Genomic DNA, 17211 nt, shown 5'->3' with positions numbered 1-17211 from the left:
GCAAAGAAAGCGCGCGCGCGCGTAGAAGATGCGACATCGCCCGCTGCAAATTGCAATTTTGTTGTGAGATCATTATAAAATACATAATGCCGAGTCGCCTTCTACCGCATAACCCCCCGCCCCCTCCGGTCTTCTCTCCTTCCCTCTCGTACCGCCTGACGAGGTCCCGTGCGGAACTGAGAGACGCTCGAGAGAGGAACGGAGAGGAAAGGAGAGGAGAGGCGGCACGGCGTCTCGTTAAAAGTTTCTAGCGACGCGTATTCTTAATAGTCTGCGCGCGCGGACACGCCGTCATTAAAATTATAACCACCCTCCTGTATCACCTCACCGATCCCGTGCCATTTCGGGCAACGACGAAAGAGAGAAAACGAGAAAGGCAGACAGAATCACAATGCGTGAGGAAAAGAGAGAGGGAAACGAACATTCGAAAAACGACGAAATCCGTTTATTCGTTCGTGGAAAAATTCAAGTATCAATGTTGCGAAGTAGTCTTAGGAATATATATCGACGATATACAAGCGAGCATCGAGCGCGCAAAAATACACGAGATCATCCGAAAATTATTCCACGAACTCGAACTCGGACGCGACGCTCATCCGAAGGGTACGAATGGACTTGAAGAAGATAGGAGTTGACGAAGGGTACTGGGGAGAGGCTGGTAGGTGGCCCATAAGAAAGCGGAAGTACGAGAGGAAGAGATACTCTCCGGCGGGATAAAAGCGCGTTTAACTGAAACTCGTGGAAAGTTGCGGGCTCTCTAAATATGTAAATACGAGGCTACTGGGATGTTATTACGCGCACATACATATAGACACGCGGCGGACGCGCGTCGTGTGTACGTGTGTATGCGCGTATATAGATTCGTAATGCGCGGGCGCGCATAAGGTAAAGCGACGTCCGGAAGAAAGCCGGCGTAATCGTCCGATATTTAAGTAGCGAGTTTAGGTACACTGGGTATATTTAAACGCGCTTATTATCATATAAATACAAGTTGGACGTTCAATTTACGCGCCGCAGGCTGGGCGGTTGCGAGCGGGGCGAGGGAGCGGGCGAGCAAGTGAGCGAGCGAAGCTCTTCGTTTCGTCGTCGTGTGCGCGCGGCGACGGAGTTGCAAAAGTTATTATTGTTATTACCGTACCGTTTAGAAACTTTTGTTGAGCGCGCAACGGACATTACGCGGCCTGTATGCACTTTGGCGCATCGAGTTATCCGTCGTTGCGACTCGGATGATATTACGAGCGCGCGCTCGCGCGCGTGCTGCGGCGATGTTAGTTAAAAACCAGCTATGCGCGATGGAAAACTCACCGGAAGATTTACGGCGCTGTCGAATGCGTAATCGTTGCGCGATAAAAGGATAAAGCGTGTGTCAACGTTTTCCGCCACGATATTCCAGAAGTGGCGACATTTTCAAATCTAATAGCGCAAATATACAGGCGCGAGGGCATGAATTTCTCGTTCCCGAACACCAGTTTCTATTCCGAACGTTTGGTAAATTTTAGAGACTAGCTGTAATTGATTTAAATATTATATTTCACGCGTTGATACAGCGTCGAGATTGCTTCGACCCATCTTATCACGATCGCTCCTCGAAATGATTACGAACTCTCGCGAGCGAGGCGGAAGAATGATTCCGCGTAAGGTCTCTCGTGACGAGCTTATTCTCTCGTTTCGATATTAATGAATCTCTGAAATATTAAGCCCACAACGTTTTATAAGCGCCAGGGTTGTTACCCTCGTATTGATACATATCTAGGAGCAGTTTAAACACATAGACCCCCACCGTGCACGCGCGTGTAATCGTAAAATCGATGCTTCCTCCACTCCGTTTCGGTTCCGTCTCGCGGTAAAACTGTTTCGTAGTGCTAAATAATAAATGCCCCGCGAGCGAAACGTCGCTAATGTTACGTCAGATATTCTGGCACATGGATAACGACGGGCAGTTTTGCCTCGAGTAAATTTAACCGCTCATAGCGGGGAGAGGACAATCCACAAATTCTGAATCTAGACGTGATAACAATTTTTTATTCATGGCCCCCCGAATATGGCTCGAGAAAAGTATCCACAATCTCGGAGAGATCTTTCACGTCACCGCGGTGGAATATGGATGGACGTCCGACGGCGATGGCACGACGCAACCGATACTCGACGATTTGAAACAACTCGCGTCAATGTGTATGCAGTTTTACGGAGTTTTCCTTACGAAATTTCCAAATCGTTTCATTTGTGGCACGCGATACATGTCCTCCGTGTTATCTCCATGTTACCTCCGAGATTGTGAGCCAGAAGAATAATTCGGGGAATTTTATCGGGCGTCTGATAAAATGGAGGGGAAAAAAAAGAATTGCACAGTCGCGGCTACGTAATGCGGACGTCACACGGTGTAAACACGAGTGCAGCGGCAGATACACCCTTATCAGGCGTGCGGCACGCATTCCCTCATTACTAGAGTCTACCCTGGTTTACCCGGCGCGGCGCGGCGCGTTCACCCCTTTCAGCCATCCACCCGCAACTTACTCCCGCGCTCGGTTTCCCGCCCGCGCCCTTCCTACCGCAACTCTTCTTTCGCTGAACACGAGAGGGACGAATGAGAGGAAGATAACGCACGCCGGTGTGTCCGACAGATAGAGCTTGAAAAATGCGCATTTCTGGACGGTGCGGCCCGGCCGTAGCGATCGACCCTGCCTTTACAGTGAAATTCAGAATGAAAAATTCGGTGGCACGCGCCAGAGGATGCGAAAACAGTTGATAACAGTATAATCTCTACAAAAAGTGCAGTTGTTTCTTTGACATCTTCAGTACACGTCTTTCACACGTTACGTAAGATTTACACTTTACAGTAAACGCGGAGATGTTAATTGCTTCGGTAAGGCGAATTTTAAGGCTTCGAGACAGCACCTATTCGCTACGGTACAAGCGATTAGCACTCTCAATCGGGCGACAGGTTGCGACATACATCAGCAAAGGACTCCACGCTGAACTCTATGGCCCGATGCGCGCTTAAAGGGAGCCAATCCAGAGTTTAGCCGCATTTACCTCACGGAAAGACATACGCGAAATCGACGGACCGGCCGAGGCCGGCTAGGCAAAAAGGTATTAACTACCTCTTAACATGCAGATTGCTCCCAGAAGACTTTGGTTCCCCGGGAACGTTGATTGGACGATTATTTAATACCTCGTCGAGAGAAGCCCCCATTATTTCATGCGATTCGTCTGCGTGCCGTCACAAACGCTCTCGTGTTTTGTGTCTGTGTCATGAAATCGAATACGCGCGCTATCTTTAAGGATGGTTTTAAAACTAGCGGTATTCAACTTGGCCGAATGCGACCAAGTCTTTCATGCCGCAACAGCTGCGTGTATATATATACACGCACCCGCTTAATTAAATGAAATTAACAAGCAGTATCCCATCGGAGGTAGTTTGCGTAACAAAAAGACGGGAGGAACGGCGGCACACGCGAAGAGGGAGGCGAGAGAGGAGAGGCGTACGGTGAATCGCAATAAACCGAGTATCATAGGTATCGGTAGCGGAGATGGGGATCGCCGACAGGCGAGGCGGAGGGGTTGGGACGGCGGGTCCAATCGCATTTAATAGCACAAAATTACGCCGAAATTGGATTCTAATTTAGCGTTCGCGGGGCAAATCTATTCAAATTAGTTCAAGGGAAATAACGAGTCCCCTCCTGCCTCGTCGCCCGCGGGATTAAATAAATTTCTTTTCTGTTAATGATTATGTAGATTGAACGACATTTCTTCTGCCATCGTTTCGGCGTGTCACGTCTTTTTTTTTTCTTTTAGACGGAGGGGGGAGGGGGCGCCACGACATGCCGTGTGAGGCCGCGGGACCCGAATTAAGGATAATTGCCTCGCGCGGCGAGAGACCGTAGAAAGGACCCGCGTCGGTGGGGATAAGTCACGACGAATATCGGCCATTGTTGGCCGACTTGTAAAAGTCGCGCATTGATTTTCAACGTCACGTAAACCCCCGTCTGTCTATACGATTCCTTCGTGCCCCCTTTCAGTCCCCCTGAGGACTCCGGGAAATAGTTACTCCAAATATTTTTTGACGTCTCTCACAGTATCGTTCGTTGCCGTACATCCGGCGGATTAATCGATCGGACTGGTTTCTCGGCTCCCCGAGCGTAAGATCCCGTATGCGTCCGTTTCAGAGAACTCGACGAGATAAAACGCTGTTTATAAAACTCTCGCACGATTGTTCGTCGTACGATACCGCCGCTAGCGCGGCGGTCGTGAAATGGACGCACGAAAACTCGATCGCATTATAGAGCGACTACACGCCCGCGCGCTCGCGCGGCCGAAGAAAATACTCGATATACCAATAAAACCGATACGCCGCGTCGAAAATTTGGCGACCCGCGGAATGAGACACTTGGCAACCACCTGTGGCACGGGGCATTTCGAAACGAGTTCTAATCTTGCCAACTATGGGCCGGCCGAAACGCGTCATCGAATTTCCGGCGTCACTCGTGGATCAGATCAAAATTGAAACGGAAATTACTTTTCGCGCCGAGCCGTTTTACGTTGACGGCTTAATAACTTCGCTGTGGCCGCGATAAATTAGTATACCGCTATTACATTGTAACGTTCATACACCTCTCACATCCTGTATGCCGACCGGAAAAAAAAATCACATCGAATAAAAATTAACACAAACAAAGAATTGACTTTACGAACACTATCGGTGCTTAGTGCAGGTTTTCGCGGTATTGTACATATAATATGCACATAAAGATGAAATTGCGCAAGACGATATGTATACAAATGCAAAATCAATATTTCATGTTTCAATGTAATTGAAACGTTTCGTAACACAAACGATATTTTAATCCAAACAATTATAATTAAAACTTTCAGTTAATATTCGACATTAATAAAGCAGATACGCGACTCCGCAGACACGCGATTCTTAAATCAGTATTTCTATTTAAGATTCGTCAATAAGGAACCCGACCGGAAAGTCGACGCGACGCTTCGTCATCCGGCTCGTTCACGATCCCCTTCGACATGAAATTTGTCTCATTAACAATCTAATTAATAATCCAATTACGCAGCAAGATCCGCCCTCTGGCATATTTTCACGGTAAGGGGAAAACAATTCTGTCGGACGTTTCTCCCTCCCATCCATTGCAGGTAGATGGAGAAATGGCGATAGCTTCGCGAGAGAGTGAGGCAAGTGGAAGAGGGTTAGTGCAGGGGAGGGGGGGATGTTTACCTCAACCCCCAGGAATTTAATAAGCAATTACCAGGGATGAAACGAGACGCATCCGTGTATCTGTATAACGAGGCGGTTTGCTGATGTGTGTTGTGTTGTGTGTGTTCGCGCGCGTGCGTGTATGTGCGAGAGAGAAAGAGATAGAGAAGAAGAGAACGAGGGTGGACTGCTTGTAGAAAATGAAACAGAAGGTACTGAAAGAGAAAACGAGAGAGAAAGAGAGAAGGAAAGGAAGGGGAGAGAAAATAAACGAGCGAAGCGAATAAAAAGACAGAAGACTGCACACCCACGCACCTCGATCAAGGCAAAAGATAGATATACAATATTTCCGATAAATTACGGCCGATTTTGTCAAATTGTTCCAATTGGAGAAACAGATGAGAATAGTCTCGGAGCTGCTCGAAGATTGTCTGTATGATACGAGTATTAACTCTCTCTTCAAGCAATTTCGTTTGAAAAGCCGCACGAATTCGATATTTCTCTACGCCAGCCAAGAACAAAACGAATACGTTGCATTAGGCGTCGTTTTAATACCCGGATACGTAAAAGAATAATAATAATTTACTTTTCTGCGAGAGTTAATTAGGATCGTACGCCAGTCGGTGGACTGATGTTTTAGGGTGGATCGGACGCGGTAACAAACAACATAAGCGCATTGCAGAGGGCCTTTAGGATTTACGAGATATGAATGTGCTACGACTACGGGATAAAGAGAGAGGAAGGGAGGGCGGGCAGACGCGAAGGGATGGGTCCGTTTTCGTGGTTAATTGGCTGGGTGTATTTGCACGTACTTGCGGCGTAATTATGTGTATATACGTATGCGCATTACCTAATACCTAATAAACGGCCTTGTGTACCGGCGAGAGCGAGAGATACGATTCGTCCGCTTATATAATGTCTCGTGACGGCCGCGAGAATACATAATTAAAGAGCGCGGAATAAATTAGCGAGGCGTATTCCAGACAAATATGACAGAGACTGACAATGAGCCGTTAAATTCGAACGGCTCAGCTTCAATTTTCACGGCTCGCGCTATCTTGAGGCACGAGGACAAAATGCAGCGTTCATTCAACGTACATTCAACGATGACATCGATAAAGTGTTTCGGAAGAAGGGCCGGCGATACGTCAAAGGGATATGCGATCGGAACGAAGAGGCGGCTTCCTCAAAGGGCGATATGACTGACATCTAGATATTCCTGCCGTTGGTACCTTCCCTTTCTATGTCTAGCGTAGTGGTTTGTCATTCAAGGCACGCCGCCATAATTTGATATATTAGGTACACATAAGCGATGGCTGATCGCGGTTATTAGGTTGGGTACACGCTACAACCACCCCCTCCCCTCCCCTCCCCCGAACTCCCATCGGAACGACCCCTGACCTGTTCGCTATCCACCCCCCTCATCGTCTCTTGTTCCTCCACCTCCCTCCTCCACCCTCCGCCCCTCGCCGCCCTCCTAACCCTCTTCTCGCTCTGCCTCGTCGATTCGGATCGCGCGGCTATTTGCTATGCCGCTCGCAGTCGCGAAATAGGATTATTATTATAGTCGTGCCCGCTCGCCAACTTTGACGGAGCCACCCCGAAGTGCGGGAGCGGGAGGTAAGATGAGGCGAGCGCCCTTCTGCGTTTAGTTACGGTGAAAATTTCGTGGGATGTTTTAAGTGCGACGGACTGTAGTAAGAATGAAGATGAGCGGTAATTAATTTTCATGATATGCAATAACGATAAGCTCGGGGATTAAACGGTAACTTTCGGCAACGGTACACGTTGGTGTTAGGAAACCGTTTATGGCGATATCGCGGAATATCCACTTAATTGTCTTTTATCATTTTACCTCCGTCGTTCGCAATCGTTCCGCGTATCGCTTCTCTTTTTAATTTAGGGATAATCGCGCATCGTGAATTACCTTACTGTCTCGCTGGTTCGATCTCGACGCGCGTTCGTTTCCGTCGCTACCATCGTCGTTCAATATCTCAGACAGCTTCTAATACGAGCGCCGCGCCGCGCGTTGTTCGCCATATACTTCCAAATTGCGCACGGCGGCTAATAGGAATTTTGATTGACCAAATTAAATAGTTATCGAAGGAGATCCGCGTGTTTTTATTTGGCTTCCTTTTTTTCTTTCTTCCTCGCATCGATTAACTTTATTAGGAGCCCGCTCGTTTGTGGAACATTAAAGGTGGGATGGGAGGAGGACAAAAAGGAAGAGGGTGGACCGAGTCCTCGCGCGGCGGCGGCAGCGACGGCGTGCGAGCGGATTGCGGGAGGATGGGGGGGAGGATAGCGAGATCGAGGTGAGGGGGAGAAGAGAGCCCGGGTGGAGGATGGGGTGAAAGGAAGTTCACCGAGGCAATTTGTTGTTAAGTCGGAACTCATTTTCTAGAACCCACACCCGACTAATGCCGCGACTGGGCCTGCAGGCCACCTCATTACCAGACCTAGTCAATTTCAATTTAATTTGCCAGTCGGCTGTTTCGCGGAAGGCAGGGTGTACGTGCGCACGTGTGTGTATGGGAGAGGGAGAGGGAGGGACGGAAAGAGTGGCGACCGCATAGCTTTTTAATTAAACTGGAAACCGAGGCCGCGCGATTAATCATTATTATCTAGAAAAATTAAAGCTAGCAGCGGGAGAATGTGTTTCGCCCGTTGTGTGCATATGCCCACCGCGCGCGCGTTACGCGGCAGATTTTGTGCTGCTCGTGCGAGAAGCTGACCTGCATCCGTGTTTATTATGTCGCACAAAATGTCCCGAGAAAAGGCAACAACCTACAGCTTTGTACAAGTACCTGCACATGTGTGACCTGGCAAAGAAAATAATCGGTATAGGGTTTTTACACTTCGTCGTTGGGAGATCCGAAACGATACAACGGAGATCCTGGCCAGATCGGATAATTGTAAACGCACGGTTTGCCTACGAGGGACGACAATTTCCGTCTTCCATCGACGACGACCGTCAAAGAGGTTCGCGCGCGGAGTGAACGACGCGTTCAAGACGCGGATGAAATTGAAGACGCCCACAAAGGCTCGGATCCTCGCCACGCCAGTCCGAAATTTGGATTTTTTAATAGCACAAAGCGCTAATGAATCCATTTAGTCTCGCGAGGGGGGGCGGCCCGCTCGACCCTCGCTCGATACAGGGATCTTGGATAAACGGACAAACGAACCAAATAATTACGCTAATTAAAGCCGCCCAATTTGTGCTTTAGACAATTAAAGTGCCGAGGGTAAGGTAGTCTAACTCATTAACAGGCGGGGGTCGGCCACATACACACGGGCGCGCTCCCCGTGTGTGAATACATCGTTTCGGCTTACGCGCACCCGCACGTCCTTGTGTGTCTCTCTCTCTTATTCCCTCTTGTTAGCGGCGGAGTGTACGCGCTGCTGTGTGCGGCAAAGGGGCACGCATAATGAGCGAGGGTGCCTGGATGAGAGGGCGATCCGTAGGGCGGAGGGCGCACTTGCTCGCGAATCTTTCGAAATCGTGGGTTACGTTATTTTATAAGTTGTCGCGATATAACATAGAATCGCGAAGAAAAATTCGTACTGTACCGCAATCAAATCATATTGTGAGGTTTACATAAATTTCATCTTGTGCCCGTGAAACGGTTTACAGATCAATTCTGAATTTATTAATTGCGGGAGATCTCGTCCGTCGTTCGAATCGAATTGCTGCCTGCTGCTTGGAATTGCGAAACGCGCACACGCGTGACACGCGCCTTTAGAGACGCTTGTTAGAGCGGGCAAGATTGACACGTCGGTCGCAATTAAAACGCAAGGGAGCTCGTGCTCGCGCGCGGCAAATTGCGTATCAAGTTGGAGGAGTCGGACAAGGAAGGCGAGGCACTCGTATTATCATTGGTGAAATCAACTAATTAGAAATTGCGTAGACCGCTCGTTAAAGATCGCCCCGCCGACCGTAATCGCCAATTACTCTCTTAGTGCGGACTGCAGTGAACTTCGCTCATTAAAATTATTAAACGCCGCGGGCGACGGCGACCGGGGGCCTCGGCGTTTGACGTTTCTACACGCAGCGCGGCGCATTGTTGGATCGCCAAATTTTTGCGATCCACCCGTGAGAGATTATGAAATATAAATTACAGATCGTATTTTTCACGGCGGATTCTTTAATGAGTCCGGTTTTCCTCCGGAGATCGTACGTAATGAAACGTAAATTGTACCGTACGGATAAAACAGGTACAGGAAGTAATTAACTATATATACTCACAATTAAAATATATTTGGTTGTAAATTTTTAAGTACACGCATGTACGGCCCTCGTGCGAGTGAGATAAATCTTGGCGCGATCAATGTTTTAACAAAGATATATAGAGATTGTTATTATATATTAGTCGGCCGTGTGCGGCGCGGCGCGCGCGATAATATCGCATCATAACAGACGGTGTTCGTTGTCATTCATCACTGGCGTCGAACCGTTATTCGCTAGTTACTTTCGATCAATTACTCCACCAGCAGAGCACGTATGCCTCACTCAGCCTATTAGGACGGAACACTCGGATATCTAATTTAATACAGGACGCTCTGATTACCGACTGAAGATGTATACAAATGCCGAGATGACAAAAAATTCTACCGCCGCGCCGGCATTTAATTAACCGCTCGACTATCACGTTGCTGCGATCAATATAGTCGTCATCAAATATATCTAAACTATTAATGAGCCCGAGCAAGGGGCTCGTTTCAAGTAACGATAATTAAGTAAAATAACGAATAATTTGCGCGCTCTGTTTGACATTTTTTATGACTGTCATAAATAAGCTCATGGATAATCGAAAATTCTTGCTTGTCATCAGCTTTCCAGAATGGTCACGTAAAACACGCGTGAATAATGATACTGGTAATGGCGTCGGACGATTAAGAGGCCAGAACGAGAGAGAGAAAGAGAAAGAGAAAGAGAGAGGGGGAGGAGAGGAGAGGAGGAGAAAGGAGAAGCAGATTTTATGGCTGATCCTCGATCATCAGCTGTATAATTCCTTCTATCCGTTCTAGCTGATTGACTTGGCCGTCGGCCTCTAATTAGCAATTATGGAGAAATCGAAAATGCGATTCGGTCGAGCGGGGCGCACGCGTTTCTCCGCTCATTAGTCCGCCAAGTATTCGGCCCGGAAGTAGATATTATACGACCGAATTGATAAAGATCGCGGCCGCAATTAAAATCTACCACTTCGATTTATTTACGAGACACCTGACGCGAAACTCGCCGAGGAAACCACTTTTGATTAGTATCTCGCCCACGTGCGAGACGATATAGGTATAACGTCTTACGTAAGGCGCGAGAGTTTTAATCAATGGTTAATTGGTTTGAAGAAAATTGAATTAATATATAAATACGTGATGGAATAATGTCGCAGTTTCTGAACAATCGTTTTTATATTCGCATATTATATAAATATAGATAAACGAGACGCGCCTTATGGTCGATCAGCGTATTTAATAATGCGTGAAACAACGTGTATACGACACACTTTGCTTTCTCGAACCGCGTCGGTTTATGCACGAGAAAGTAACGCTGCGCCCGAAGAGAGTCTCGCGCGTTTCAAAATTTGTGGATTATCATTTTCTTGTCGCGGGGAGTAGGCAAAATCGACCGACGCGCTAAGCTTGTTTGCATCCGCATATTTCAGCAGAATTTATCAGCTGAACGCGCATTTATAATTGAACCGTTGCAAACGATTGAAGACAAACCGCAAAAAAAATGAAAATAAAAGGGAATGAAAGAAAGAACAAAAAGCGGGGAAAAATGAAAGAGAGAGAGGGAGGGAGAGAGGGAGAGAATAAAAAGGGAAAGATTGAAACGTCATTCGTGGGAGCAATCATCGAGATACTGGCCGTGCGATCAGCTGTGGATCCCGGGCAGATAAATTAGCAATTTAATTATAGAACTGTCAGCCGGTAATTAAATTAATAACGAGAAACCTCAAATCCAATCCGCTCCGTCGTCGTAACAGCCTTATGCGCGCTCTCGGAGTAAAATCCGACGCAGACATCGATATGTCGGCTATATCGCGCGTTTCAAAAGTCGATTTAATTAAATATTCCATTAGCGTTAAATGCGAAGTTCGATTTTGACAGTGGCACGTATGCCGCGCGACCTCGCCTCGGCGAGCGGCTTTATAGCTCGAGATAGATCGTTAGACTCGGCGAGCCTTTCCCGAGTTTCGATTCGATGCGGGATTTTCAGGTTCGTTTCTTGAAGTCGCGGCTGTGAGAAGGATGGTCGAGTGCGTGTGCGATGTTACCCGTGCGTCGGATGCGTCTCCCTCGCGGAGAGGAGCTCCTTACGCCGTCGGCGCGTTGGAGAGAGAGACGTGAAATCGTGGCGCTCACCTCGAATCCCCGTCCGACATACCTACGTATCGTTACGTAGCTAATTGCTGCATAAACAGTCGACTTTACGAGCCAACGGGTATACGGCTGACAACCGCTTCGCAAACATTTAACTGCCATTAACGCAGGATACGAGCGCGCATCGCGTCGCATTGCGCGGCACGAGACGCGCCGGTATTGAAACTCGATGCGTGTCCAAAACCGCGAACGAAATTGTTGAAAAATAATCGCGGGCTTGATGCCGTAATCAGACATCTGGCGCAGACGTTCTCGGAAACGCTCTCTTCGCGGATAACGATTCCGGATGGACACGTCGCGTCCTTGAACCGAGTCTTAATCGGACATTTTTTTTATTATTGCAGATTGTTCGGCAGCAGCGGCGTCTGTTCGAGTTGCAACAACGCGATACCCGCGAACGAGTTGGTCATGAGAGCCGGCGACGCGGTGTTTCACCTGAAATGCTTCAGCTGCAATAAGTGCGGCGGTCAGCTCGTTTCCGGTGACAGGTGAGTCCTCCGTTTGTGAATTTCATCCTTCTTATCTTACGTTCGGGCAATCTTCACCCGACCCGACGAGAAAGCCTTTACGTGACACGTGACTCACAATTTCAGATATTACTTAGTGTCGGGCACGCCGGTTTGCGAATCCGACTGGCACAAGATCGTGAAATCGACGAGCGTCGCGGCAGCGGCAGGCGCAGCCGGAAACAGCGGTGCGCCCGTTAGGAAAGGTAAGGTCGGCAGGCCTCGAAGGAGCCGCGAATGAGGCGGCAACCCGGTCGGTCGCCCGAAAAAGGTCCAACCCTCTCCGCAGCCGACGCCCCCCGTCGTACCTTCGCCTCAGGTAGACGTAGTGGACGTCGCCGTCGGGGTGGATCCCTATTCGCCGCCTCCGCCGGGTCATCAGCACTATCATCAGTATCACCATCACCACCATCACCAGATGGCACTCGTGCATCCGGGTCTGGCGGCTCAGCAATCGCACCTCCAGGCGTCCAGCTATCAGGACTGGTCGTCCTGGGCTCAGGATACCTGCGATTAGACTCGAGCTGCCCGCCGCAAAAGGACCGTATCCCAAAGGACAGCGCGATGAAGAACGAGCCTACCTAATTTATCTAGCGTCGCGAGCCCAGACGCCTCAGAGGAATCACAAAGAGGGGAGAAGGGCTAGCGTAGTGTCCCTTGGGAACCGCCATCGGCGACTCTACGAGTCGGAGTGTCTATCGTGATATTGACGTGTTTGAACTTGCCGTGGTAGCCGAATGTCTCCCAACATGCGGTGCCGCGATGTTGAACATAATTGAACTGGCCGCGAATATCGAGCGTCTCTGCGTTCTGACGGTGTTGACGTGTCGAGTGCGTCCGAACTTGCCGCGAATGCTGGAAATCTCTGAACGTCTTTGAATTTGGATAATTCAGAACCGCAAATACCTCTGGAACGACAAAGTGACAAAACTCGAACAAGAGTTTGCACGCAAGAGTTTTCGCATTAATATTGACACATTGATGTTGTGAATATCGAAAGCATCCTTAAGTTAATTCAGCAATTTGGATCTTACTCTTCGTCAAAAAATAGCGTCCAAATTTTCGATCGGAAATGTTGATCACATTTGCGACAAGTTGAGACGGCACTCGACACCGCATTGCAGAAGCATTTTTGCCACGAATCCGCCGGTCTTCTTAATAATTATCTTTGCTCAATTGTAAAGAATCGAAGAAAGTTTAAGATACGACCCATCGTGCATCTACCATCAGCCGCAGTAGTGACGTCAGTTCTCTTCTTTAAAATCTTTTGCAGTCGTCGTATTGCAATTACCTTGACACAAGATGTGAAATGTAGAATTCGTTGACACCTACGACTGGCACAACTTGCAACAAGCGTTCGCACGTTTGCAAAATATGAAAATAATTCTTCCCGTCGATGTCACTCTCAAGATCATTACCAAATTATTTTCCGATGTCCGAAATCTTTGCGTTATTCTATTTCATTTTATGATTAGGGAGATTATCTCAATTCTGGTTACAATTTTAGTCGCTTCTAAGTTTCCGCGAGCACGCTCCGTCGATTCTTGGTTGTCGCCACTTGGAAGACAACACGCGTCTTCGGAACGGCCGCGGCGTCGCGTGCTAAATTCGACACGTGCGATCAACGAGGATCTAATCGCGCGAGAAAGACAGACGGCAATCGAACGGGGAAGGAAAGAGAGGAAAGAAGAGAAAGAGAGATAATTCGACGAGAGATCGAACGCGAAACGACGGCGGGGCACGCAGTTCTGGACCCTTAGAAAATTATTTTTCTTTCAAAATCACCGTTCTCCTGTCGATCCGCCGCCGCGCTTCGTAAACTCATTAGGCGGCCCTTGTTCCCGCCATCGTTAATTGAGTGTCGAGGTGAGACGAACGACACGGAATTATCATTCGAATCCTTCTTGTTAGGCATCCGCGCCTGCTCGCTTCTCTCCTCCCTTTCTTTCCCTTTCCTTCCTTCATTTCGCTCGCATTTTCGCTCTCCCTCTTCCTTTCTTGAAAATTTATCATATTTGAAACAGCATAATCAATTATGTTTAATACGTACAAAACGAAATCCTTCTTCCACGGTGTCGGTACAATTGGATAAAATTTTAGCGTAATCATAAGTACATTACGATTCGCTAAATTTCATGTAATGTACAAAAGTAATCGGTGTCGTTCTCGAGGAGAGAACAGAGTTCAATTATCCCGAAAAATATATTTTTCTCTCTCTCTCTCTCTCCCTCTTTTTCTTTCGTTTAGCGAAGTGTACGTTACGCATTGGTTGTTAAAGTTGATCGATGCAGGATTGTCTGCGGAAACCGTTGTTTGCCAGCAACAACGTTACAATAAGTCTAACTTCCGATCGAAAGAGCATCGATCCTTCGACGAGATTTAACTTAACAAATTTCCTCTTTGTCGCAGTTCTTAAATTTTCGACGTTCGTCAAGCATTTCCGAAGAGTAATCGCGTGCTGCACCGAAGAGTACGCGGACGACACCCGTTGCGCGCATACGCTAAGTGATGTAACTCGCGGCGAGCAAGAAATGACATTGGCGTGCAACGTGCTCGAAGCTCAAAGTACAACGGATTCAGAGGCGGGAATAAGTTTCGGCGCGAGATGTGTATCATAGAAGCAAAATCGCCCTGTTACTCGTTTCATTCGTCAAATACTCTCATTTTAAATGATGATTCGCGAGAGCGCGCACGTTTGCGCGTGCACCGCAACGATCTCCGATCGAGCGTCGTTCGCACTTGGAAATCTTCAGTATCGTTGTGTCACAGTTCGTGCGTGAGCGGATCATGCCGCGGTTACCACGGAAATTGGGCAAAGACGACGCTGAAGAGTCATGGTAGTGCAAACGGCTTGATATTAAGGATTCGGAATCTGATAAGACGCTCTCGAAGAAGAATCGACGCCGCCAAGGATCGCGATCGATTTCATGACTCTGCGACGACGCCGACGGAGACGGTGAAGAGCGGCATATACAGACGTGTACATGTAGAGTGGGCAGGAAGTTGCGCCGACGGATTATGTCAAGGATGCACAAACTCTTATTTCGACATCGGCTCGGACATAAGGGGCAATGGCGCTTGCCATCACAGATCTTGGACCAGACGCACGAACGAGATAAAAAATGATTCGCGATGAGTCTCAATTTTGATTTTTAATCCATTTTATTACATATCTCGGACGTATAAATTAGAAAATTTCTATTAATCGGACAACTTGTATATTCGAACATGTATAATCGGGGAGCAAATTTACTCAGCTCGCTTGAATTTCCTTTCGTTGTCACGTGCGCGTGTCGGATTGGGGTTTGTGCATCGTTGGCTCGTGTAATTTAATCTTGTATATAGGGTACATTTTGTATATTGTTAAAAGTTTGTGTGATATAAATGGTTATGTATTTACTATCGAGCGCGAACGGCGAACGGGGCACCCGCGCGTTTATTCCACGGGCGATCGGCCGATACGCGACGTGCCATGGTTTTCCGTGGTCCTGCATCGCCGAGTGCGGTCGCGCAGCGACGTTTTCCGTCGTAACGTCGTAACGACGGAATACGCTCTACGCTCGCTCCTTACGAATCTCGGTTTCGACATCTATCCGAAGTTTCGTCGATTAATCGAATTAAATCTCGTCTCGAATGTACATAACGTTAAATTTTGTATCGTTTTTCGTCCGTTTTCTTTTTTATTCGTTATTTGACGTTTCGTCAGCACGCGATTTCGCGAAGTCGAGGAGACGCGGCGTCTCGTCGCCAAACGGCTCCGCGACCGAGAACGATTGCTGAGAGCCCCGTCGCGCGACTCGCTCGTCCGATTTGCGCAACGAGAAGCAACCGTTCAAGGACAGCGCCGCGCCGTCGCAAAACTCGCGTACGGAGCGCATGATCGCGTCACGGGATCTCGGGCAATCGTGAATCGAATTGCGACGCGCGACGTCGCGCGCTGCGTACCGCACTCGGCACGCACTTGGCGGGCCCGGAAACGATCGCGCGAGGAGCACGGAAAGTCCCTTCCCTCCGCCCCACGCCCCCGCCCCATGCCCCATGCCCCACGCCCGTCCCATCCCGCCCGGCCGAGTGGCACGCGCGCGGACCGCGACGACCCGGTCCCGCGCGCGTCTCTATAGTTAATTTTGTTATTTCATTAATCTCGGACTTCTTCGTAATCGGGACCCGACATCTGTATGTGGTTTCGCGGCCTCTTGTAAAATACAATTACACCCATGGAACACACACGCGCATACACACAATCGTACGCGAACACGATTTATTAATTAATAAAAAATCACAAGTTTTTAGAAAACGGGAGGAAACCCCTCACCTGTGGTTGGTGTCATTCATTTACCCGGTACTCTGCAATCCCAGATTTTCTTTCAGGATTGTATTCAACGAAGGCGACTATTATCAAGCAACGTAAAAATTCTCATTACACTCGTGACTGCGGGGTAAGGAGAGAAGGGAGGAGCAGCCGGTTGATTCGGTTAGCGTTAAGCGAGTTAAGCGGGAGGGAAAATCGATCACGAAACCATTATTCCTTACCGCCCGCTCCCAAGTGGCTGAATTAATTCGAATGATTCGAATGTTTCGTTTCGGCGCGAGGCCGGTTTTCAGCCAACTTCACGGCGACGAGCGCGGTCGTGCTCGCGCGCGCGCAAACGAGCGAGCAAGCGAACGACTCGACATTCTCCAGTCAGATAGATATTTAACAAGGTAGGAAAATTGTCTCGAACGAACAAAGCTCTAATATCTCGTCGACGAGAGTTGCGAAAGGACATCCCAGAGCAGCGCGCTCGCGTAATCAACATTTGTCAGTTTCTCTAAAAATAGTCTGAAAAGTATCGGTATCCCTCCCCTTCCCCAAGATTCCCTTTAAATTCGATTCGCGCGTTATCGGGACAACGAGCGACCTGATAGGAGGCCATCAATAATTACCTGGACCCGTGCCCGCCTAACTCTAACGAAGGACGATTTCTAACGATCCCCTCGCCAGCGTCCAACTTCTGGACGTAATTAATTCCCGGGCTAACCTGGAATGCTATAATTAATTGCCGGTGGGGCTGATGAGGGGCAGAGCGCAACGGGTGCAACAATATGTACCCCGCTTCGATTAGAAGTGTG

At 48.5% G+C, this 17211-nt stretch overlaps 1 protein-coding gene across 1 annotated transcript in view; it reads left to right on the top strand.

Moving 5' to 3' along the window:
• Nucleotides 1–16396, top strand: part of LOC112467806 (thyroid receptor-interacting protein 6-like) — a 69400-nt gene extending 53004 nt beyond the window's left edge. The window contains exons 5-7 of the mRNA XM_025036626.1: nt 11938–12081; nt 12187–12305; nt 12342–16396. Coding sequence (XP_024892394.1) covers nt 11938–12081; nt 12187–12305; nt 12342–12616 — 538 coding nt within the window. The 3' untranslated portion in view covers nt 12617–16396. The remainder of the gene's footprint in view (nt 1–11937; nt 12082–12186; nt 12306–12341) is intronic.
• Nucleotides 16397–17211: the final 815 nt, after the last annotated feature.

This window comes from Temnothorax curvispinosus, unplaced genomic scaffold (assembly GCF_003070985.1).
Source record: "Temnothorax curvispinosus isolate PA1 unplaced genomic scaffold, ASM307098v1 QBEX01017816.1, whole genome shotgun sequence".
Classification (NCBI taxonomy): Eukaryota; Metazoa; Arthropoda; class Insecta; order Hymenoptera; family Formicidae; genus Temnothorax; species Temnothorax curvispinosus.
Note: the sequence above shows the minus strand (reverse complement) of the source record. Positions and strands in the feature narration are given on the sequence as shown.